General features: G+C 34.8%; 1 protein-coding gene across 1 annotated transcript in view; it reads left to right on the top strand.

Moving 5' to 3' along the window:
* Positions 1-26,315, top strand: part of LOC113226916 (sodium-dependent noradrenaline transporter-like) — a 42,247-nt gene extending 15,932 nt beyond the window's left edge. The window contains exons 2-10 of the mRNA XM_026459723.1: positions 5,087-5,330; positions 14,984-15,126; positions 16,108-16,148; positions 16,286-16,378; positions 19,571-19,834; positions 20,836-21,043; positions 23,251-23,467; positions 25,129-25,385; positions 25,667-26,315. Of these exons, the coding sequence (XP_026315508.1) occupies positions 5,087-5,330; positions 14,984-15,126; positions 16,108-16,148; positions 16,286-16,378; positions 19,571-19,834; positions 20,836-21,043; positions 23,251-23,467; positions 25,129-25,385; positions 25,667-26,134 (1,935 nt within the window). The 3' untranslated portion in view covers positions 26,135-26,315. The remainder of the gene's footprint in view (positions 1-5,086; positions 5,331-14,983; positions 15,127-16,107; positions 16,149-16,285; positions 16,379-19,570; positions 19,835-20,835; positions 21,044-23,250; positions 23,468-25,128; positions 25,386-25,666) is intronic.
* The last annotated feature ends 734 nt before the right edge of the window (positions 26,316-27,049 follow it).

Genomic DNA, 27,049 nt, shown 5'->3' with positions numbered 1-27,049 from the left:
TCCTATTTCTGCCGCCAAGCATTAATGTCAGCATTACCGAGTTCTGGTTTTTAAGGGTAAGGGTGCTGGTGAAATTACAGGCACATGGGACTTGTCAACTTATGTCTGAGGGTGACGGGCGTAGTCGCATTGCCTCTCATATTGTTGTGTGTAATTTACCATCAGGCATACTCAAGATGCTTATAAGTTTCTTGGGCACACGATTTGCCACCACAAACATCCAGACTCGGGACAATATAGAATTGTTAGTTTTCTTACCCTGACCCGATTTTTTAATTATATTTGGCAAATGCGTAGATTGTATGCTTTTTAACAGTTGCAGTGCCACTGAGAGCTTTAAATTACAAATATGTAATTTCACCAGCACACAACCGATCGCCACAAATTCAAAATCCGTAAGAACACGTTCCATCTGCGCTACTCTCACAACCTTGAATCAGAATAATGTTACTGTACCCGTTACGTATAATCAAGCTATTAGTATAACAACTTGTTCCTTATAAGGTCTAATTAAGTACAACGAGGTCACGTTGAAATTAATTACATGAGGTTACCTGTCCCTTCGGGTCATAGGTCTATAGGATACAACATGTACTTAATCAATGATCAGCGTTAGCAAAATGTAGTCAAAACGCTTATGCTTTATAAAGTTTCAAATATTATGGTACTTTAGGGAATATAAAGAAGGATGGCGACATCCCGTGCATTTTATGACCCAGTGTTTTTGCATGCATTAAAGAGACCTATCAATACATGTGATTCATTATCAAAGCATCAAAAAAGCTAATTGAGTACAGCCTGTGGAAGCTGCGGTTATAAACTTGATATAAGTAAGTTATGTTTATAACATTGTCCTGTATTTCGCTTCAGATGTATATTCGTAGTACCAAAAAACAACAAGTATTCAGTTTGTTCCTAAAAATAATAAAGAACTTGCTGAATATTCCTAAATATGCTAAACTCTGGCACATTTAATACAATATTTGTATGTTTTAATTTTACCCAAATTGCAAACATTTGCCTGTTTAAAAATTCGACTGTATGTTCTTGTTTTTGTATGTATGTTACGCTATAACTCCGGTATTTGTGAACCGATTTTCATGATTCTTTTTTTGTTGGAAAGGGGGTACTTCCATAGTGGTCCCATGTAATTTTGAAGAAAATCATCCACCTCGAAGGGTGGCTGTTCACGCATGAAGATTCATTTTCTTGAATAACGCCTAACATTAATTTAGGAGCAATTACTTTAATTGTTGATTTTGCTATTTCTCCAATTCAAGGTGTTTTTCTCTCACTATACTTTGAGCAGTGAGAACCGATTTTTATTATCTCCAGTGTCAAGTCCTGTATAGTGGCGAACTAGGGGATATTTCAATAAAACTTAGCAAATAGACGTAATTCCACGTACTTTTGAGGTTGGTTTTTTTAGTACTCTGTGCTGAGATTATATATTTTTAATGTTTTATGTGTGTACCATAAAATAACCAATTTAGGTAGGTAAACATTCAACCATGCTTAAAATAAACGTACGTACAAGTTCCTAACCTATGGTTCTTGTATCTATTCTAAAATACATAGTTTTGCAATTTCTTTGTTCCCAACTTCTAAAAATATACTAAATTATATTAATAAACTAAAACGTAAAATTATACTAGCAAAGTCCATGAACGGCACTTTGTTGATTTTGGGTCAGCTTTCGCCGTCCTTCTTTACATCTTCGGATCTAAATCGAGTGTATTTGATTTATTTTTCAAACAAACCAACATTTTGGGTCTTTTATAGGGTCCATGGTCATGGCTGACAAAGTCAACTCTGGTTTGTTTGAAAAAAATAATATACGCGATTTATATACGACAAAATGGTTTCATTTCCTATATGTAACAGTCGTAGTAACTTAACTGCCTTCGTGGCCGAAAGATTACCACACTGGACTGCCACGCAGAGGTTTCGGGTTCAATTCCCGGCTCGGGGGAAATATTTGTATTTTTTTTTACAATATCAAGTGACGGGGCGAACAGGTCATACGCCTGATGATACACTTAATACTACTTATAAATATTCAGTGTGTTATATAAAATTGCAATATTTGTACAAGAGCTTCTTGTCAAATAGTTCGTCCAGGGAAGGGTTGCCACTTTACCTCATACTGCCGCCAAGCGTTAACGTTCCGGTTTTGTTGGATATTTATGGTGATATTACAGGCATATGAAACATATCAACTTAAGTCTTGGGGTGACGGGCGCAATGGCAGTAACCCTCAGATCTTTAAGTGGCTCTATGTGGCATTACAATTGTCATGGAGCATGTTGCTTACCACCAGGTGCATTTTGAGAAAATGCTGCAAAAACGATTTTCCTATTTTTATAATCTTTAAGATTAACATATATGATACGTTTAACTTGCTTTGTACATTAAATAATAAATAATTGTGTTAATGTTAGTCATTATAATTGACTTTGCAAAATGAGACATGTTCTGTATTGATAACAGCTGAGAAATTATGGTTATTATTACAAAACACTATGAGCTATGCCACATGGGCGTTGTCGCTGCGTTGCTTCGTCGCAACGTTATGATTTCAACGCACCAGGTGCCATACGAGCAATGCAGTGTGCCAAGTTGCAACGTAACGCCGCTTACTTAACACTGCAGCATCCCTCCCCGCTTCGTCTCCTGGCCCCTTCAACGTTACGCACGCGTTCTGTCTCCGTGCGCCGTTCCAACGCACCATATGGCATGTAGATATGATTTAAGAGGGAGCAGAGGAAAAATTCCTAATCTTCGATTTGATTTTAGAGGGGTATATCCACTTTAAAGTTAAAAATAAAATATTGTATGAGTAACTACACGATATATTCAAGCATAGACATTAATCAGAAACATAAAACAATAAAGTTTCCTCGATAGATAAAAATCACGAAATGACCTCTAATTTTCACATTTTTTCGATTCATCTTCGAAATGCTACAGGTTATTAGGACAAAAATTAGATAATTAATTATATTTATGCATGATCGACAACTGTTACTACGGATTTTTTTTAATCCCTTTAGTTTTAGACTTATTCCGCTAAAACGAATTTGGTACTTTTAATGCGCAAAATTCAACATCTGTCGCATGTCACGCGAACTTCAGTCATATACATATTTGTTTTACAAATTTGGGCGGAGCTAACATCAAAACTTTTTTGGCATGAGAGCTCTTTAAGTATATGTAGTACAACGCAGAGGTACCGCTCAGGCATCACAACATTGCTTTTTCTATACAAATCCATGTAAAGCTTTTCCAAGCAAAGAGAGTCGAAAAAATTGTATCTATTTTCATGTTTCTGGAATAAAAAGTACAGTAAGATCCTAGGAGATTATCGAAATTCTTGTTACAACCTGTACATTTGAAAGTTTATATTACAACAGAGAATATTATTCACATAATAAGATCGTGTGCTCACTCGATTACGATAGACAGGAAACGAGGGGTGTGCTTGGACCGTGACAAGGTGAACTCTGATTTAGAAATGTTGGTTAGTTATCAGTGGATGGTTTTAACGTTTTTAGAATCGATGTTACGGTACACATTAAGTCGGATGGAGATATTTTAGGATGTTTCACATTTTTTTAAAGCAACACGCCAGAGCTTTAAATCGCGAAGGTTTGTTGAGCATTGCTACTGTGCCCGTCATCCTGAGACATAAGTTGACAATTTCCATGTGCCTATACTTACACGAGCACCCTTAACCCTTCAAAACCGCAACTCAGTGATACTCGCATTACCACTTCGCTTGGTGGCAGAAATAGGTAAGATAGCAGTACTTTCACAAGGAATTCTACGGCCACTATAGTGAGACTTAAGTGTAATGTAATTAATATAATGTCAAATATTTCAATACGCATTTTTTACGACATCATTGCCTTTGTTAATTATGACGGCGACCAGAACAACATGTACGGCTATTATTTTTTCGATAGGAGTGGAGTCAAAGGTATTTATAAATTCTAATAGCTTCACTCATGTTATACAGTGGAGACTTGAGTACTTCAAAATCCTACTGGTCCCACTAGTGGAACCATGAGTGGGGTCAACATTCCGAAAGGCATTTTTTAACTTTATCATTTATCGTTCATTGTTAAATTTTATTCTAGTATATTTTTTGTTTATCATATTGGGTACTGTAAAAGATACTTTTTACGGTAGTTCTACTGAATAAAATATCTTTAGTTATAATCGAAAATTTTAATTTTCGAGAAACCTACAATGTGGCGTTGATGGCAAATCCTCATCAAGAATCTGAACGCAGAGAGAGCGTTTAAGGGTCATGTGACGCCACACGACTTTATCTCAGAACCTTTTAAAGGACGTGATCAGGATGTAAGAACTTAATGTTTTAAACTCTAAGTTCACATTTTCACAAGATCGATCGACAAAACTATCATTAACAGAAAAAAAAGTTTACTAGCGTGTTATCCATTAACAAACTAAGTGACTGATTTGGCGTGGTATTTGATCACGATTGTAGATTTTAGGAGGGGGGGTGGGGGGGGTTTCGCGACCCGCAATCACGCGCTTAAAGTTGACATGAATGAAATAAGAACAGTCGGAGAAAATTTGACACAGATCCAACTGACTGACTGGGTAGCGGGCGGCGGGGCGTGTCGTTAAACTGCTGGGCAATTTTCAAGTTTCATTTCATATGTGAATTTAATACCTATAGGGCTTCAGTTGAAAACCAAAATTAAGCAGGTTCTCTGTACTACTTAAAGAGAAATATCTCCATATAAAAATTATGTGTAAAGTTAGATATTTGTTCTTAAATAATTCATTTTAAACTTTCGTTTTAACCTATTTTCGGGGTTTTTACATAACCGGGTAAAGTACAAAAATGTGTCTATCGTGTGATGAATTAGCACATTCTTTAAACAATACCCTCAGGTGTACCATATACTTTTACAAGACTCTTATTTAATAGTAAATACCTATACCATTTCATCTAGAATAAATATTGTGTATTCTTGTATTTTATTGAAACAGTTTTTCTCGCTTCTCCTCCTACGACTCGCCTTAATAATTACAGTATTTTGTTCTTTTTCAGACACTAAAATCAATATGCGACTTCATAAAAACGCAACTATGCACGGTGGCCATATCACTGACACTGTTAAGCTCAGTTCGACTTCCCAGAGAAGCGTTCAAATATGGGGCAGTACCGTATCTGGTGGTGTACACTTTCTGGCTGGTGGTGGTTGGGCTCCCCACTGTGTTGCTGCAGCTTGCAATGGGACAATTGAGTCAACAGGACCCTGTTGGAGTTTGGAGAGCTGTACCTATTCTAAAAGGTATGTTGGTAAATGTAAACCTTACATAAAACAGCCACGACAACAAAACGCAAGTGATGTTATCCTAGTATTGGATGAAGGAAATAGTATATTAAACACGCATAATATAGGAAATAAAGCAGTAGAAGAACTTAAAGTCAATTAAGAGCTGTGTACTGGATATCTGCTCAGGAAGATAGCAACGTTTGCCTTTTAGATATAGTAACTAAACTCATTACTGTACCGCAAGTAACTGCAAGTCTTCTGATTGTAGTATAATATGAAATGAAAATTTCTTAGCAAGGAGTTTTGCTTTTGTACCCAAGGGAACCAGACTGGTTGGGGTTGGCGTAGTCTTAGCGGTTCTTACTGCTCTAGTGGTGGAGTACGATGCAGGCAATGACTTGTAGATTGAAATCAATTCAAATCATATGCAGAACGAATTACCCCAAAATAGATCTTAAGAGAATATACAAGAAAATAAATTGAATCGATTTACGATTTATAAGGTATTATTTGGAATGCCAAATATTAATAAGCTGCCCGACCGAGTCGGATTCCATATAGCCGTATAGGTACACAGGCCTTGTGGCCTTCAAACTTATAACTCCCCTCTTTTTGCCTAAGGAGTTAAACACTATTACTTAGAATACCTCCTTCACACACACACACACACACACACACACACACACACATTTATTAGAATACCCACATCGTGGATATCCTGAAGAAAGGTTAAAATAAAGTAAACAATAAATAATAGTGTGGGTAAGTGAAAAAAGAATGTCACTATCGTAGCAAACGGAAGTTCGTTGTCTTTGCGTACCTTATTGGGAGACAGTGTGATTTTATGGACGTGTGCCAACCTATTCGGAGTCCATTGACCAAATCCGAATTCACCAATTAAACCACTAAAGCAATCGTTGAGCATTTATTGTCTTTATACTATTATATATAAACATTGGGTAACAGGAATTTTGTGAAAGGAGCAATATTCCTACTTGCAAACTCATTACCTGCACAAAGTGGTTAGACAATAGATAATTGCGTTTCTAATAACATGCGAGTTAAGTTTGATAGTTAATTTTAGCATCCTGTCAGTCATTGACTATTATTCGTGTTTACGTTGTTGAAAATGTAACTTTGCAGAAGGTGGTTTTAAGTTTATTATTTAAATATATCATCATCAGATCCTAACATTCTTGCAATAACAATTAAATATTCATTTAAACATTCATTTCGCCAAAATCGGTGAACGTAATTATTAGAAGCTATAGTAACCCTGTGACATTGATATTCTATATTTTCTATAGTTCTTTTGTGAAACTTTTGAATATAATATTGTCGTTTAAAATACAGTTTCTATTAATTCTACTAAATCTATATTAATAAATGCACATACGGGTGTATGTGGTAGGGTTACCACTCGTACAGACTCGCATTTATACATACACTCATACCCAAAATCCCTCACACACTACCTATTGTTGTAATAAGGATGTAATTTAAAAATAAAGTCTTGCCCACTTGCACTAAACTAGTCTTTTTTTTTTAAACTGCGCACGCATTATTTTAATTAATTTTTGTTATTATTTTCTCTCTTTTAATTAAATTTTGATGCTGTAAGCCGCATATGTAATGGTTATTCGTATTTGGTTCGGTTCATATATTGGAGATACTCGTAGGCTAGTGTGGGGATCATTCTTTAATAATATATGTTAATATTTTTAATCCTAAGTTAGGTAGGTTTAGTAGCAGTGGAGCTTCTTGTGAAAAAGTTCGTCCATGTAAGTACTTTCCTATTTCTACCACCAAGGTGTAATGTGAGCATTACTGTATTCCGGTTTTGAAGGGGAAGGGCGTTGGTGAAATTACAGGCACTGGTTCCACTAGTTGGTCCAGTAGATTTTTGAAGTACTCATGTCTCCACTGCATAACATGGCTGAAGCTATTAGGATTTGTAAATAATTTTGGCTCCATTCCTGTTGAAAAGATAATAGCCGATAGCAAGTACTGCAGGGAAGTACTGATATTTTTCCTATTTCTGTCGCCAAGTTGTAATTATGACTATTATTGTATTCTGGTTTTGAAGGGTAAGGGTGCTGGTGAAATTACAAGCATATAGGACTTGTCAAGTTATGTATCAGGGTGACTGGCGCAGTGGCAGTGCCTATCGGATCTTGGCGATTTAAAACTCTCAGTGGCACTACGACTGTTACAGATAGGCGTGTCAGTTACCACCAGGTGCACGACTTGAAAATAAATAAAAATAAGTAATTTTTTTATATTCATTTAGAAAAACTTTTTTTTGTTATGGTTTATTTTTCAAGTACCTAATTCCTTTTAACTCTATTCATCTTGACCAGCAGTACTCGAACTTGTTAAACTCGTCAAAAAATATTTGTTGTCAAATTGAAAAATAAGACTGTGTTTCAGCTATACCACTTCCTCATTTGATGCAAATTAGAAAAAAATCAGATAAAAAAGTCAAATGGGTCCCAATCTGGTAAATACGGGGAGTGTAATGTATGTTAATGTCCTGATTGCAGATGAGAAACGAAATACTCAAAATTCCGTTTTCTCCATCTTGAAAAATATATCGACCTCACTTAACTTCTTACATCTATTAAATTTTTATTGAATTGATATTCAATTATTTTTTGAGAAATTACTCCACTAGTTTGTTATAATTATTAATACAAAGATCGAACACTCAGAAAAAACACTCAGAAAAAATTCCTTCGATCCGGTCGGATTCGAACCGACGTCTCCTTGCATACCGTGCCAGACGCTATACCAACTAAGCCACGGAACGAACCAACGGACCTCACGAATTTTTCTATGTGCTTGCGTCGTGTCTTTGTACTTGGTCTTTCAACTGAAGGACTGGTAGCTGTAAAGGTACTAACTGGGTGATAAATCTGCAATAGATTTCTCATAGATGGCGCTACGACTAAAAAGTCGTTGAAAGACTAAGTACAAAGACACGACGCAAGCACATAGAAAAATTCGTGAGGTCCGTTGGTTCGTTCCGTGGCATAGTTGGTATAGCGTCTGGCACGGTATGCCAGAAGACGTCGGTTCGAATGCGACCGGATCGAAGGATTTTTTTCTGAGTGTTCGATCTTTGTATTAATAATTCTTACATCGATTTTTTTATTTTCCCGCTAATTTAAAAAAGTAACGTCAGTGCTTAGTAAGGAATTCTAAATTAAGAAATAAAAATAAATTTGACGGCATCGGTGACCGAGTGGCTTGCACACCGGTTTTCATGGCATCGCCACCTCTGAGGTCCCCGGTTCGTTCCTCCGCCGGGTCAGTGTAGAAAACTAACTTTTCTATATTGTCTCGGGTCTAGGAGTTTGTACCGTTGTTGTTTCCGTTTTCCATAACACAAGTGCTTTAGCTACTTACTTTGGGATCAAAGCAACGTATGTGATATTGTCTAATATAATATAGTCAATTATTTGGTCAATGGAAAATAGTTTATATTTAACCTTAAAGTCATGTACTTATCAAACCTCACTCGTAGTTATTTAAACTGTGCTGTAGTTTTTCAAATGTGACAATAGTTATTCGACTATCGCATAAGTGCCGGTGGCAAAGAGTTTCCTGTATTTTTATCGTCAACAGGGTTTATCAACGAACTTTAGTACAGAGTCAATACAAAAGCGAGTTTTTATATCAGTGACTACACAAAAGTAATGCCATACATCCTTGTATTGTTTAATCTTAATTATTTAAAGACTTAATAATGATCTGTCACTATTGGTGTTTGGCTTCCACGTTTATATGGCGAACGAATGAACAGTGGAATTCCCTGCCTGCAGACTTGTTCTCTGAACGGAACAACTTGGGTCTTTTGAAGGAGAGAGTGAATAGATATTATTTAGATGTGAATTCTTCATCGTCGACGTCATCGTCACTTTCCATCAGGTGTGATGGATGGATTATCTTGAGTAGCAGTAGAGCTCCTTGTGAAAGAGTTCATCCAGGAAATACTGCCACCTTAGCTATTTCTGCCGCCAAGCAGTAATGTGAGCATTACTGCGTTCCGGTTTTGAATGGCAAGGGTGCTGGGGAAATTACAGGCACATGGGACTTTTCAACTTATGTCTTAGGGTGATGGGCGCAGAGGCAGTAGGTACTCCTCAGATCTTTGTGATTTAAAGCTCTGAGTGGCACTGCAACTGTTACGGACAGGCGTGTCCTTTACCATCAGGTGCATGACTTGTTCGTCCCATCACTTAGTGTCTTAAAAACAATCTTTTAATATATTAATAAAAAAGAATTTAATGATCTTTGAAGCATAACTGTTAGCATTATAAGTGTTTGATGACCAGAGCCCTTAATTCATTTCCTGTAGAAGCAATTTAGATTATGATCTTTTCTATCTATGTATCTATATATTTTAAGTTTGTGCTTGTAATTAATTCGTTATTCCCTTATAGGGAATTGCCCAGCAAACTGGGTGGATACGTGGTGTCAAAACATCAGGTAAATGACGTAATTGCTTTACATCAATCTGGCATTGTAACATTTCGGTAGTTTAGATTCATGCTCGTCCTATGGCCTAAAAAAATAAATATTAAATTTTTATATGGAAGAGGCATTTCCGTTAATGACAAATTCAAGAACACGTATAGTCACGTGTAACGTTATCACATTTTCGTAATTGAGTATTCGTAAATATTAGATATTTCAAAAATAAGTACCTTGTATTGTGTTAAAAAACATGTAATCATAACGCCGTTTTAAAAAAAGGAATAGGTACATTTATATACAGGTAAACATTCAATCATGCTTAAAAACGTATGTACGAGAACGTTACCTAATCTATGGTCGAACAGAATCAATCGCGTTGTGTTCTTGCATCTATTCTAAAATACATTGTTTTGCAATTTCTTTATTCCCAATTTCTAAAAATATACAAAAATATATTAATAACTAGGCATGAACTAAAACGTAAAATTATACTAGTACAGTTCATGAACGGCACTTCGTTGATTTTGGGTCAGCTTTTGCCATCTTCACATCTTTGCGAACAAAACACAACTACTTTGTATTGATGATAGAATATGTAAAAAAAAATACTTTTTCGTAAATAACTATTACTACTACTGTAGCGTGGTCAATGGAGGTGGTGTGTCGAAAATTGAGACGCAGACTTCGTTGACAAGGCGTGTAATAAATAAAAGGGAAAAACAAAAAGTTTATGCGGCTGGGGACCCAACAGTGCATATCACGTGCAAGAAAGCGCAAAGTTTAGTGCCGACGATAAGCTAAAATAGCAGTATGTAAGGACCGAAATGTCCCAATAAGTTGAGACCCTTTTAGTGCCATACAAATGCTATGGCAGTAAAAAGTATTCGTTCATCGAATTTCATTGACGATATAAAATATATGAGTTGACTTATTGAAGTTAACAAACCGATAGAGAGTTTCAGGGTACAACTAATGCCATCTAGCGGCGATGGAACTAATTGCGAAACAATCACACGAGATATTTAGTGATGGAAACCTCCTTCCGCTCGCTCTAAATCGATTGATTGAACGGAATACGCGTAAACACGCTATTCCATTCAATTAATCGACTCTAAATACAATAATTTTTGTTCAAGTATTTGTTGATTACAAGTAGTAGTAGATAATAATATAAAAGAAAAATACTAGAATAAGACAGTTAAGTCCTTTATTATACTTATTTTTTTTAATGTTGATTGCTTAAAAAAATTAATACTAATTTTTTATTTCGACTTCAAATATTGAAATTATTGTCCTTCCAATAAAATGAGCTTATTATATGACATCTTTTTGTAATAGAAGACCTTATCGATTAACTTAAATAATGAATATGCACGTCAATATATGAACTTGCGACTGCCCTAATTAATTTTACTAGATGGTTTTCTGTTGGTAATTGATCAAATTGATGAATGGCAAGACAAATGAAAATGTTGCTGCTGACAAAACATGGTAAAATCTCATTAATCAGAGGAGGTTTACTTAATGACGGCCTGGTGTGAAATTTTTGTGATTTGTTTATTATTTCTCGAATTTCTAACTCTGCTACTCTGCATATTTGGATAGCATCTTAGGTGGAATAAACGAGACCACCTTCGTCCTCGAAAGCTACGAGCTCATACATATAAGCAACTCTGTTTTTGTAAAGACAGCGCACAAGAATTAACATTCTCTGCATTATATATTTTTGTGTATTACTCGTACTGAATATCCGGATATATATATATATTATTTGCTCACTATATTCGGACATACGAGGTAACGAGCTGCAAAAATTTTCGAAATTACAGATACTACTGATGATAGATACTACAAAACTGAAAAAAAAACGTTGTAACAAAAGAGTTATAGAATATTTTTATAATATTGCTAAGGCATAATAATTTTCGTCCCTTTGTTTTCAAAATCAATCAGCATCGATAAGTGTTGCCTAAAATATACATCACTAAATGTTAAATTTGGCCAAAGAAATGTACAAGCGGCCGTACCACGAAACTGAATGCATTATACAAAAGTGCATTCGTTCGATATTCATGGCGTATTTACAAAGGATCACAAATATATTGCACCAAGTAAAAGCCGCAATGTATTACAAAACATGAAGCATACATTCGGTTGCATATTTGTTTTTTTCGACGTTCATACAAAACCAAAATAATTGTTTTTAAAATAAATTATGCATCTTCTGATTACAAAATCACTTGCCCGTGGAAGGAAACGTCCCTGTTTACCCGTTTACCCACAGTTATGCTGCTTTTGCAGTTTATAATGGCACAATTATGCATTTTTCGCGTTTTCGACTGGTGTTTATCTACGATAACGGTCGAGCGCGTACTGAAGTGTAGCAGCGGCAAGTAAGTGAATTTCACTTACCTTGGGCACGCGAAGTACGTACACTTGCGGCGGCTATCTAGATATATGTCTGTGGTTGTTACACCACTAATTATCTATTAAAAGAACCAAATACTGACCTTGAGGCCTCATTTGAATTCGTAAACTGTTTTGAATGTATTAAAATACAGAATAATTAAATTCCAGATTAGAGAGTTCATATGGGGCATAATAAATTAGACATGCTTAAAAAATACTTTTTCCGAAATGAAAGTTATTTTTTTATTGGAAAATGTGGCAACGTTTACATTTCATTGCACCCGACTGTACCTAAGGCTCAATTTACATAGCTGTGGAACGGATTGGAAGCAAATTTTTGTAGCCATAGCATAATGAAGTTTATGTAAATTGTGTAATGGACAAACTAAAAACGAAAAAAAAAATTAGTCGTGCGTATTTTGGATAATTATCGCAGTCTCGGAAATTCCCGCAGCTACATAAATAATTGTCTGGTTTCATACTAGTAAATCATCTGTACTATAAGTACCTACCAGAGCAACGGGAATTCACCCAAAGCACCCGGACCAGGACTAATTTAGAAAAATTAATTTCCCAAATTGGTCTGCCGGGAATCGAACCTGGAACCTTTTTTATATTGCCGATTGATGGGACGAACTAGTCGTGCGCTTAGTGGTGAGCGATACGCCTATCCGTAACAGTAGTAGTGCCATTCAGAGCTTTAAAATCGCCAAGATCTGAGAGGCACTGTCAATGCGCCCGTCACCTTGAGACATAAGTTGGCAAGTCCGTGTGCCTGAAATATCACCAGCACCTTTACCCTTCACAACCGGAACACAATATTGCTGATATTGATGATTGAGATTTGTTCGTTTATAAGGCTTCAAAATTTATGTCATTGTGGATAACTATTTTGGCCTAAGTTATTTAAGACAAATATTGTTTGTTGTAAGACGTATTTAAGTTGGCTGTTGTTATTCCTTAATAATAAAATAAAAATAAAAAAAGATATTACTGCTTGGTAGCAGAAATAGGTAAGGTGGCAGTACGTCCCTGTTTGAACTCTTTCGGAAGGAGCTCTACTGTTACTAACTTTGGCAATCGGCGTAAGGTACTCACTGATTGATGTCCAGAGTGCGGCAGACGTAAAAAGAAAGAGAAATACTAAAGACAAGTAATTCAAAAATGGCCGACGATATAAAAATGATACCTTGGTAATGAAACATATCAAAATCGCGTTGCGTGTTTTTCAAACAAGCCAATGTTAGTGGGAAACTGCTACTGCCACCTTACCTAGGGTAAGGTTGCGTTAGTCGTACCCTCTAAGAAAAAACCACTGTAATATTTAAGGTTATTTAAATTAAACAGAACCTTTAGCGTCTACGGGATCTTTATTTATTTAGGTACTATCAATGTGTTTTAATGAAAATACGAAAAACTTTTATTTAATAAGGTATTGACAAGTTTTACAAAAAAGTGCCTTTGGTACGATTTAGGCACGTGGTCTCCCAATTCGTACCACCTACAACCTAAGTCGTACTTGAATAACACTTCAGTCAGGACGTCATAAACTGTATAGTACAGTACTAATAAAAAGAGATCATAATAACAATTAAAATCTAGAAACAGGTACTAAGGTCTACGGTGGTTAAAATCAAATAATTCTTAACATCTTTGAAGGGAGAGAACAATCCCACATAGAAAACAAAAATTTTAAACTCTTAAGAAATATAATTATGAATTGTAATGAAATAAGTTATAATTTCTTCTGAAATAAAACTGTAAATTTTAATTAAATAAAATTAAAATTCTCCTGAAAAGAACTTACAAATTCTAATGAAATAAAATTAACATGCTTCGGTAATCAAGTAAAGGCATATTATATAATAAAGGCACTACAAACTTAGTTTTGTTGAACACAAATATCACAAATATATTATTTAAGTACCGGTACGATTAAGGAATTTTCCACGGGTACGACTTAAGCAGCGACACTGCAAATTTCAAATCAAAATTACTGTTAATAATAACATTAAAAAATCTGCCATTTGCTTGTGCTTAAATAAATGCTAAAATACATCAAAAATAGTCGAATACCCAAAAAATGAGTTTACCATATTTCTCCTTGTAATAGCTTCCGAATGAATGAGAAATTTTAAAGAAAACAGTGCAAAAACGTAGTTTTTCATATTTTTCCCAACACGAACGTCGGCCGGCCGTCGTCGGTTTGTTTTTGTTTACTCGCTTAACTTAATAGTTCAAATTTATATTACTAGATATTACTTCCCACGCATGTGAGATCAGATATCGCTGGAGTACGACTTAGGCGGTGTTGTCGTAACGCAACCTTACCCTATTTCTGCTGCCAAGCAGTAATGTCAGCATTACTCTGTTCCGGTTTTGAAGGATAAGAGTGGTGGTGAAATTACAGGCACATGGATCAACTTATGTCTCAGGCAACAGGCGTAGTGGCAGTGGCCCTCAGATCTTTGCAGTTTAAAGTTCTGAGTGCAACTGTTATGGATTACCATCAAGCGCACGACTTATTTGTCCCATCGCTTGATATTTAAAAAAAACTGGGACGCTGTAATGCTGACATTACTGTTTGGTGGCAGAAATAGGTAAGGTGGCAGTACTTCCTGCTACTGAACCCACATCCAATGCCCACACTTGACTTGTAGCGAAGTTAAATCGCAGTGAGCAGAGGAAGAGAAAGAAGGCTTTCGCCTGTTGGATAGTAGCAGTTAAAAAATTTAAATATGAAATCCAAAAAGTTATTATTATAGTATTATCTTTTCCAGGTGTCGGCCATCTGAAAGTGATCACATCGTACATAATCTGCGTGTACCACGTTGTGCTAGTGGCTCTGTCCGCCGCCTACTTGATATGGATTGGCAAAGGAACGTTCCCGCTGAAAGATTGCATTAAGTTACAAATAACGCCAGTAAGTTATCTTATTTTATGTACAATCAATCGGTCTTAGAAAGTGGAAGCATTACGCTTCCACATTTATATGCCAAACGGCTATGGAGTGGAATTCCGTGTCTTTTCGCCTTTTCAAGGTGAGAGTGAATAGGTATTATTTAGGTGTGCATGCTACATCGTCGACCTCATCGTCACCTTCCATCAGGTGAGATGGAGGTCAAATGCACTCTTACGTTTTAATAAAAAGAATTGGTGATATCGCTATTATTGAAAAATTAAAAATACTTCGATTGCGCCTATTATTTGGATCTAATTCGCTATTTGTTTTTTCCGACTATCAGCCGGTACAGTCAAGAGCACGTCAAGTTTGACACTTTGTACTTTGGGCCGTTCTTATCGTAAGCGGCATAGAGTTGGATTTAAATTTTAAGTGTCAAGCTTGAGGCGCTCTTGACCCCGTACCTTGTATGAAATAAGAAATATATTTAGATCTGAAATAATAGTTTCATTTCCTAAACATTTTTTATAAATTAATTTTTTTTTATAAACTTCGCGTGTGAATTTGTACAGTTTGTTTTTCCGCACTAGTTTACACTTTTCGAACACATAAATAGAAGTAAGAGTGAAAATGTTCTATTTAACGAAATTAGAGGCTTATAAGCGCTACAGGGGCGCGTCTGTGGCGCTGCAATCGTGTCATTACTTATTTTCATACAATATTTAGAAGCACAGAGAGCTGGAGCGCCACAGGTGCGCCACTTATGCTGACTGGATATTGTATGTTAACTAGTAATGGCGCGGCTGCCGCGCCACAGTCGCACCACTGCGGCACTTCTATAAGCGTCTAATTTGAAGTGGTCCTAAGGTGGTACGTGCCGCCACAGGGATGTGATAATTATCTCAATTGAGAAACAACCGTTTTCCCGGTAGGCTACCATACCTCTATATATCTACAAAATTTTAAATTTCCTGATTTAATTGATAATCTTCTCATTTACAGAATGGCTACGAAAATAAAATGAATGCTTCAGAATGCTTCAAGTAAGTTGACAAAACATTTTTTTTATCATTTGCCAGGTTTATATAAAACAATTTGCATCCATATTTATTATAATTTCTTTATATGGTAATAGTGTTATGATGTAATATACATAAATATAGATCTTTACCTGTTCCAGCGCAACGTTCCTGGCACCGTTCACGGAATATCCGCAATATCTCGGCATAATGGCTATTTTAATATTCATTTTATGGTTCTTCCTGCCCATTCTGTGAGTAATAATCCAAATATTACTTTTTAATTTTATAACTATCGTTTTTCTTGATGCGTATCTTTGAAAGTGGATTTCTTAATTGCTTACTAGTGTTGCGCAAAAGATAGTTGTAACTATAAATTACTTTTACGGTATGCAGTGTTTAGTTCATGGTTCTACTTAACGCTAGAATGAGTATGGAGGTTCAATTAAAAAATAATCAAAATAGTCCAATTACTTTATTATCTTAAAATGTAGTTTGTAGTTGCTAATAAGGCAAACTACACATACCTACAGCTGGCACATTTGCATATCATGGAAACACGTAAAAAATATGCTAGCTATAGCAGGCATGCCAGTAAGCAGATATACCAGTTATAGGTATGCCAGCTACAAATATGTGTGTGTTACGTTATAACAATACACTCAATGGATACCCTATCGCGGATACCATAAACACAGACATCCACAAATTACATCCAAACTCACGAGATAAATAAATGTAGGCCATATACTTATATAATATTTCTCCCGACCCGGGAATCGAAACTGGGACCTCTGCATAGCTGCCCAGCAAGGTCAATCGTTCAGCCATGTAAGCAGTTAAGTACGTACGTATATAGAATTGGGCACCGATTACGGAGAAGCAGCAAAACTCAAATGGATGCAGTGGGCACACCAAGATACTAAAAAAAAACAAGTACATGTAATCACCCACGTGTTGTGTAATCAAACAAGTACATTTAGTCACCTAAAGTGGAATATTTGACTGGAAACTTATGGGGCAGATCTAATCGTAACTGAAAACCATACACCAACATTTCATTGATTGGCCACGCGTGGTAGGAACCGATTTAAAATGACACGTGCAAAGAAGACGATACCAATTTTCTTTGGTATTTTTCTCAAATAATTTTTTATCAAGAAAAGTACCCTTGATTTTAATATCGCTTTATAAAACGTACTCCATAATAATATCTAAAAAAAATCAACAATTAAATTATATTACCGCTATTCCAAATGAAATATGGGTAATTACGAGAAGCAGTAAAATTAGGCCATTCATTGTGATTAAATAGGCCCCTCTCAATGGTCGTATTTGTCAAAATAAGAGCTCTTTAATGGATATATTCATCATGTTAATACTCTAATTGAAATATTATACTACTAAGTTAATTCATTATAATTTATTAGCGGCGTAATCCTCGTGACCGTGTTTTGATTGTGTTCACGGATTTAGATCAGTTCCCTGTAGCTTTATCATAAGTGAAAGTGTTTGTTGTTACAAGTAATCACGTAAAATATTTATATAATTATTTTTTTGAACCCTAGGCGTGCTCTATAAAGGCGGCCTCGCACGATCCGTGATTATGTCGGTTTACTCGCACGAACGACGACCATTGCCAGCCACACACCGTCCTCTCCCAATTCACATTAATAAATTAACCAATTGCATAATGAGAACCCATCTTTGCCTTGTATTGATCTATGCATCGCTATAGACGCATTTGCGTTACCTTTACGTGCCATACAAACTTGTGAAATGTAAATGTTATCACGAATTTGTCTCTGAAGATTATCATCCGTTTAACACCTTAACACCAGACTGCCTACTTTGAAAATAAAGTATTGAAAAATGGACTTAAAATTATGTGGTTTAGAGCATATTCATATTAGACATTTCTGCGAAAGTAATGGACGACGGGTGGATTCCGCGGTAATTTCGATCACTTGGGACTTTAAAATACAGTTAAACCCTTATATGGAAGACTCCATATATTGGTCTGCTAAGGTGGAGAAAAGTATGAAATTTGAAGAGATCATGGGGTCTCATGGCAATTATTATTCATACTACACCGTATTAACCCATTTACAGAGACATAGCTTAATATTGGCACCGTACTATTAAAGAGCATTACTTAAAACATGAACAACAATAACTTCAGAATACTGCTTATTGCGAAACAAGACAGTGTACTCGATTATTTAGTACCTATTAATGCACCAGATGTCGCGACGAGTACCAAATAGCTATTTTTGTAACTAGTTTCTAGTGATAACAAACAAATCAACTGGTTGGAACTTAATTCACTGGTATGGATACTGCCGGTTATTCTTTTATTTTGTTTAGGAATGGCGCCATCTACCTATATTAGGAAGCGTTAATTTACAAATTAGTTTGTAACGCACAATGCCTTTAAGTGACACGATTATTTGTCGAAATTCAGAAAATAATTTTAACCCATGGTCAATATATGTATTTGAATAATAAAACAAGGAAAAAGCTGACTTCTTATATTTCATATTAAAGGGGAATTAATTGATATCCCAGGCCATTTATTTATCATAAACTACTTCCAGGCTATCTATCAGCGCCATCTCGATATAAGACGGAATTTTGATCTTTTTCAGAATTACGAACTGTAGTATGGAGATTCGCAGTCCTTTTGAGCGCTTTTGGTCCATTCTTAACGTAGATAAAGCAAGGGTTAATATAACAAGGGTTAACATAATTATTGCCTCCTTCACCATATTTGTACTGCTTGACATGAACACTTTGCTAATGAAAGTTTTGTTCATGAAGCATTTCCTAAGGGACATTATTAGTGACTTTCTTTGACAATTTCTTGATGTTAAGAGATTTAAAAAAATAAAATGGCAACAGGTCAGGGGAAAATATAAAAGACCGTGATTAGACCTGTCATGTTGTATGGATCAGAATATTAGGGTATGAAAAGGGAGGATGAACAAACTGTGCATGTAGCGGAAATGTAAATGTTGAGATGGATGTAAGGAGTGACAAGAAAGGGTAAGATAAGGAATGAGTACATCAGGGGAAGTTTGAAAGTGGCGACAGTGACGGAAAAGATGAGTGATATGGACATGTCATGTGACGAGAAGAGTGCTAGGTATGAATGTGGAGGGATATAAGGGGAAAGGAAGGCCAAAGAAAAGATGGATGGATTGTGTGGCAGATGACATGGATAACAAAGGTGTGAGTATAAAAATGACGGCTGATAGGGGAAGGAGAGTGGAAAAAAATACATGTTGTGGCAACCCCACCTAGCGTGGGATAAGGATAGGAAGAAGAAGAAGAAGCATTGACATTGTGCTAAATATAAGGTTGATTTCGTTTTGTTCTTTATTATTATATGTAGGATTCATATTATACATTAATTTAAAAAGTTGAATACCTAAAAATTGTTTCAGATTATTCCGTCTCCGTAAAACATTGAAAATCACCCTCAATGTCCTGGCGCCATTTTTAGTTATAATCACTATAGTACTATGTACATTTGTATCTCACGGTCCAGACCTGACTTCACTCTTCACGTCTTGCGAGAAATGGATGCAATTATCGCATCCATACATTTGGCACAGTGCTTTAGTCCAGGCGTTGTTGTCCACGCAGATTGCTAGCGGCTATTTAATAAGCGCAGGTGGCACTGTTTACAGACAATCTGATGTCCGATGGTAAGTAATTTGATTTAGAATTTGCTTGTTAATGTTTAGGGGCTACTATTTTTAGTAGGATGGTGATGTGTGATTTCTTTAATACAGTCTATAAACATTTTCGATTTTTGATCTTAAGTAGCTAGATATCATTGCGCTGGCACTACCCACTTTTTAATTTCAAACGGAGCTGAGGAAATAGAGAATTATAATTGTGTATAAAAATAATTACCAGCAAAAAAAAATTTTTCAGAGTCGTCAGTATATAAAAGTAATTACTATTTACAAACTATTTACTGTAATAATTGGCTATCAATTTTGAAGTTCCAAATTGGACTTCAAACTTTGAGTACCTTCTACAATTTTAAATTAATTAAAAGCACAATTAGTCGTAGAAGAATTGGCACTATCCAGGTCAAGCTTTTGGGACAATATAAATTGTTGGAACCTGTATCTACTTACTTAACAAAGCGGAGAAGAGCAATATTTTAGCAGCCAATTGCATTTTGTAGTTCTGTCTAAACAGCATGTAGAAGGCAAAGTAATGAAATGCTAGACAATGGGCCTTATTTTAAAAGGATTACTTTTAAGTTACCATATACAAAGAATTTAAAATGACTATGAATGATTTTTGCTACAAGGTATCGAAACAATATTTTATGGTTATGGTGCCATCACCAATACCATGTTTGTTAACGCCTCCTTGGATGTTGAGGTTATTATAGGCGGTTAGTTGATTTAAAACATAACAAGAAGATACAAAATTGTCCAAATCCTTATTTTAATTTTTACCTAATTTTATATGCATAGCTACAATCTACGGAATATAAGCACGTTCACTATGTTGTCAATTTTATTTCCCGCCGTCAACAATATTATACTGAAAACAATCGCAGACACGCAATCGTATCTACTAAACTTCACAAGTAACACGCTGTCTCTAGTTTCTATTTGATATAGTAAAAGAAAGAGTATATTCAAAGATCTCTCTATAATTGTTTAAATATATATTTATTTTGCAGGAACGCGATATCAATAATAACACTAAATATAATAACGGGTTGGCTATGGGTGTTATTATGGGAGTCTATAGCAGCAACAACGACTAAGGATAAGAGCTTCATAGGAATTCTAGTCCTCATATATCAGTCTTCTGTAGCAGAACGGAGGTCTAAGGAATGGCCATTATTGGCTTTCGGAATTATTTTTGTATCGGGCATTATAACTATCGTAAGTATCTACTTACGTCCACATTTATCATCATCATCGTCAACAACTCTTTATACGTCTCACTACTGGGCACTTAGAAATGAAAGTCATTGGTTCTTGTCGCCACTGTGATTTTAACCATCGGCTTCTCAAGTGAGAAGCAATTGTTATCGCACTAGGCTATTATCACTCCCATCCACAGTAATGGGTACCTAACAAAATACAGTTTAAATAACTTAAGTATGGTATGGTATGGTGAGCTGGTATTCGCAACTTGACGTCAAGGCGTCTACATTGCGTGTAATTAATAAGTTAAGTAATATGGACAGCTTTATACCACACTTTCAAAAACTAAGATTATTAACAATTCTTCACTATACATATTTGAAACGGTTATTTTTGTTCGGAGAAATCCCACACTCTTCAGCAATATGGAAAGTACCCGTAGACACAATAAATTGAAACTGGTTGCCTGTAAGACTATACTCTTTCACGATAATAATTTTGCGATGGCGCTAAAACTATACAATAGGCTGCCTATTTATAATACTTGAGACTAACGACAATGCCACTTTTAAAAAGCGATTATTTAATTTATTTACTGGGCATATTATGAAGTCAGCGATTACTTAAATGACAAGAACATAGAATAATAGTTTACTAACACAAAATAATGACATAAATTTAATTAAGAATTTAAATTTAAATTAATATTTGACAATTTATCGAGTTCTTAGGTTTTCGCGATTGTTACACATAGGAAATGAAACTATTTTTCAGGATTTCAAACAAACCGACGTTTCGAGCCCTTTACAGGTCCCATTTACTGGGATGTTTGAAAAAACAAATATACGCGATTTAAATCCGGAAAAATAGTTTCTTTTCCTATTTGACAATTTGTTACCAAAATTAGGTACCTATAATACTGTTAAATTAATTTAATTATGTAAATTGTATGTCGTAAAATCGGCAAAACGTACTGATACAACAATGTTAAATAAGACCTTATAGACGTGCGTACAGTATAAATGATTTGATTTAAAAATATTGGAGCAAAGAAGTTGTCAAAAAATGTAGACGCCCTGTTCGGTTTTATTGACCCTGACTTTGGTTATTTGGTCTTTAAGCTTTTATTTGGTAGTTTAAGCTGGTCAGCCATAACCGTGCACTACAATAATAATAATAAATGTATACAGATAAAAATTTACATAATTAAACTAAAGAACTTAAATACGGTAGTACAATAGAATGTAACATGTTCTCTTCAAATGGATCAAGTCACTATAATCGATCTAATAAATCCAATATGTGCCAGTTCTTGGTATTTTAGATTTACATTTCTTTATGTATGCATATACACTAATTGCAAAAGTACGTTATATATATTATATAATACGTTAGGTACATATAAAAGTTAACAATTACATGGTCGCTGTGGCTGCACAGGTGAAGGTGCCGATGCCTTACTTTCTCAATCTCGTATCTTAGAAAGAGTGATTATTCAGGAGATACAAAACTTTCTATTTATTTTAAATTTCTTATCAAGCGTGTTAATTTGGATGCATTAGTTTAAGGATAAGTAAAAGCCAGTATGTAAATATGAAGGAAATTTGATGTGAAATCAGCCTGCAAAACTTGTATATGCAATCTATTTTTTGAGTAAGTTTGTGCTTTGAGATACGAGTTTTAGGGTCGTATTCCAGAACTCTACTCAATGCTCAAGTCAGGATTTGAGCAGACTTGAGTGTGATTTCACGCACTGGAAATACGACCCTAATGGCTAGGACTTGAGTATGATTTTCAGTGCTCACTGCAATACTCAAGTCCTGACTTGAGTATTGAGTAGAGTTCTGGAATACGACCCTAAGAAAGCAAGGCGACGCTAAACGCGAAATGGCGGAATTGAGGTGTGTTTATTGTTGTATTAAACGAATTGCCCATTGAAGCATATTTCAAATATTCCGAAAGATGAAGAAACTGGCACATTTATGGTTAACAAAAGGTTTAGCGGCATTTGTTAGGCGCTTCCTAAAAGTACTAAAATGCCAGTCACTCCGATACTTGAGACTATTAACAATGGTGTGTGGATAAAATGGGTCTTTTGTATTCACACATAAACTGACACACTACATACACCACACAAGTAATCGTTAACTAGGGAACAAAACCACCGAAACTAAAATTAAATAATAATACGTTGCTTCACCTTTCTTATTTATTTATTCCAGTTAGTACTCCTGTATCCAATATTCGATAAGCTTCACCGCGCGACTGGGGACCATTGGCGATTATTCGCTACTGCAGCATCGGCGTTAGGCACGTCTTTGACAGTGGCCGTATTAACAAGAAGATTAGAAGTCGCTACCTTATTAGATGAATTAGCAGTCCCAGTTCTGTCTGTATTTACCACTGCCATGGAGGTTGTCGGTTTTGTATTTATATATGGTGAGATGTCATTCGTATTTTATTTAATTTGTTATTAATTATAATTACTGACTCGGGCAAAATAGAGTCCTGGTGATTTTCTTGATTATTCTAAGCGTGCGGTATCAATTCATACAAATTAACTTTAGTACATATTTAAAACTGTACATGGCGACATTTGAATAAAATAAAAAATATGAAATAACAAATCTCGAAAATTTTAGGTATGTAATAGTAAATAAGACTATTTAAAGAATGTTTTAGGAATATTCGGTTGAAATGGTAAATTTGGTGAAAATAGTAAAGTGTCGTTGAAATGATAATGAATCATAGGTTTCTCAATTTTGATTTGTTTTGTAAAGTTTGCAACACATTGTATAGATGGTATTTCTTTGAATTTATTCTCGAAACTAGCGAACGTCTTAGCTCTGACTTTCAATTTATAATATTAAAAGTACACACTTAGCTTCTTGAAATTTTATTGTATGTTATTGTATATTATAATCAACCTCTGAACAAGAGCAATAATCTTGACAAAATTATAATTCCTGCCATCTGTTGGCCTTTTTGAATATTATTACAACAGCATCGCGGGTTTATTTGGTACTATCTACTGATCAGCTTTAAGAATCAAAAACGCATTTTGTATGAGATTGGGAATCTGTACTAGTGTGGTATTATATTATCAGTGTTACACTTGTTGTTTCTTTAAATTTAAATAAATAATAATTTAAATAAAAAGTTAAATAGGTAATATACACCTAAGTCGTCACAGAATAAGAGGCACCTTTGGACACTTGTCATCGCAACGTAAATATAGACCTGAACTTAACATATCGGTAATATCAAACGATTCTCTCGACTACTCGATTCGACATTTTATGGGTCTCTAATCGTTTAAATTTTTTCGGGTCATTGGTTTTCAGTTCTAGATAGAACAATTAACATTTATTTAAGCAATATAGAGTTAAATACAAGTAATAAGTAAGTATTTTAAATAATTACATTGACAACATATGTAGTAGTTGTTCTTAGTATTATGTAGTTACAATGACAGAGTTCACGAGGACCACCTATAGTTAAATAGCAAAATTCTGAAGCCAAACAAGAAAGACCTAATAGTTACATTTTTATTCACTTTCATCGAAGATGAGCCAAAATCATCGTTTGAACTAGTATCACCTGTATATATAATATTTCATTTTCAATCACATTATCATATCATATCATATTTAAAAAAAGTTATTATTTTGTGAAATTGAATTGACTCGGTGAAATTTTTACACCACTATTTTTTAAACAACAACTTACAACACTATTGCTTAAAAAAAATTGATAGATGACGTAACTTTATTGTTTTTAAGACATTTCGATTTAACTCAAACTTGCTTTTTATTTTGAAATTCGTGCGAATATAATACTTTAGGTATGTTCTATCATAATTTTAATAATGCTTCACTGAAATTATGAATGTATTTTTCTTTTAAGCCCACTAAGTTAATCATTGTTTGTTTACTGTCTCGTTGATTGCATTCAAATTTACATACTATGCTGTCGTCTTACTTAGCTGTCAAATTGGGCCTCTTACATTGTGACGACTGTAGTTCCTTCTTGTGTGGAAATAATGGAATATATTACTTAACATTTTCTAAGTCATTTATAATATTTCATGTGTTTATCAGGTTCGTGCTATCTCAATTTTGACATCGAGTTCCTTACGGGTACAAGACTATCCTATTTGTGGATTGCCATCCTTTGGCTGGTTCCAGCTTTTCTCTTTGGTATTACTGGCTGGTGGCTTCGTGCCATTCTAAGGTCTCCGTGGGGACAATTTTGGAATATGTGGCCTTTGGTTGGAGTTTTCATTGGAATTTTGGTAGTGATGCTCGTCATCGCTGCTGTGGCTGTAGCTAAAGAAGAACAATTTAATTTATGTTCGGTATGTTATTGTTTTTAGTAACTTGACGTACGTTTATTGCTTTGATCGTAGAGTTTACTTATCACTTCTCTATAGCGTAGTATTTATTGTTAAGTCATTAGATATTATTTTTAAAAAGTTTTATAAATCAGCGTTTGAATTTAATGTACGCCGAAAGAAAATTAAAATAATGGCTCAAAATGAGTCTGATATAATTTTGGTTGAAAATTTAAGTTGAGAAAAAATTACCAAGAAGTGGTAAGTGACACTATTATTGATAAAATATTGATTATATTTTACAGAAAATATCATCAGCCTTCCGTCCATCTCGACTTTGGGGTCCAGAAGAACTCATGGCAAGATACGTATGGATGTCGCAAAGACATGTCAACGGCACTCTCAGCAATGACGACCGCGAGGACACTAACTATGCAGAAATTATCTTCAACCGAGACAACGAAAAGAAATATCACGACGACTGGGTACAACAAAACGAGTACCAAAGAACTTACTATGTCTACACCAAAAACGGTGATGATAAAGACAGCTACAGAAACGATTCATTAACAGATTGTAATTTGTCTATACCTTTACCTATACCAAGAAACAAAAAGGCTAAAAAAGAAAAAGAAAGCAAATTCAGATCCCCTAACATTTGCGTAGCTAAAAATGAATTAGGTGGACCAGTTAATTGTAACTGTAATAGACATTTTACACTTAATGTACCAGATTTGAGAAATACTAATAACGAAGTAACAACTATTTTATAGAATTCAATGTACAAGGAATTCGTTGCCTAGTCGAGTTATTTATTCAATGTGCAATATTTTGTAAGATTTAAATTAAATGTTTTGTACTTGTCAATATACTGAATGTACCTCAGAATAAAAATAAGATTATTCAGATATCATATTTAGAAATAATAGTCGTCATACACAGTGTCAGTTTATTGTAATGATAAATCTATTGATGTCAACAACTTTCTCGGACATGTACAAAAGATTTGAAAGTAATAAATAAGATACAAAGATGGAGTGTTTCATTCTGAATTTATTCGGAAACGTTTTTGTGACGAGAAACGAATCTGACAAAAGAAACTTAAGTGTGGATGGAGAAAATACAAAAATGATAATCGTTCACACAAAGAGCAGGCGCAAGGAAAAAAAAATGAAAAATGGGCAAAGTTTTTAACATAAATCTTGGGAAAAACTCTCGAAAGTATTACTCGTGAGAACCTTTCCAGTTTCTTCAGTTGGTATTAAGTTATTTTGATGGGTAGCCTGTGCGATGCGAAATAAGACTTTCATTTTTTTTAGGTTATTATCTACAGCTTCAGTAACATTCACGACCATTAATTAAAAAGTAAAAACCTACAAGAAAAAGCAAGAAATAGGGATGAAATCAGAATTGAAACAAATTATATTTATGATTAGAAAATGCTAACAAAAAATGTAAATAAACAGTCCATATTACATAAAATCACAGAAGAGTAAACATCTAATATCATTTCATGCTACCCTAACACTATAAAACATTAACAGAGGATGTTAAGGTCCGCCTTTATTTCTATAAAGAAATGATAAGGCACGTTTCGGACATTCTCCCAAGATGGAAAATTTGGTAACTACTTGTTTATAATAAAAATAATAAACTTTGAGATACATACAAAATTAAGGGCCAAGTAA

This window comes from Hyposmocoma kahamanoa, unplaced genomic scaffold (genome assembly GCF_003589595.1).
Source record: "Hyposmocoma kahamanoa isolate Upper Pololo Valley unplaced genomic scaffold, ASM358959v1 202, whole genome shotgun sequence".
Lineage (NCBI taxonomy): Eukaryota > Metazoa > Arthropoda > Insecta > Lepidoptera > Cosmopterigidae > Hyposmocoma > Hyposmocoma kahamanoa.
The sequence above is the reverse complement of the archived record's forward strand: the minus strand, read 5'-3'. Positions and strand labels throughout refer to the sequence as shown.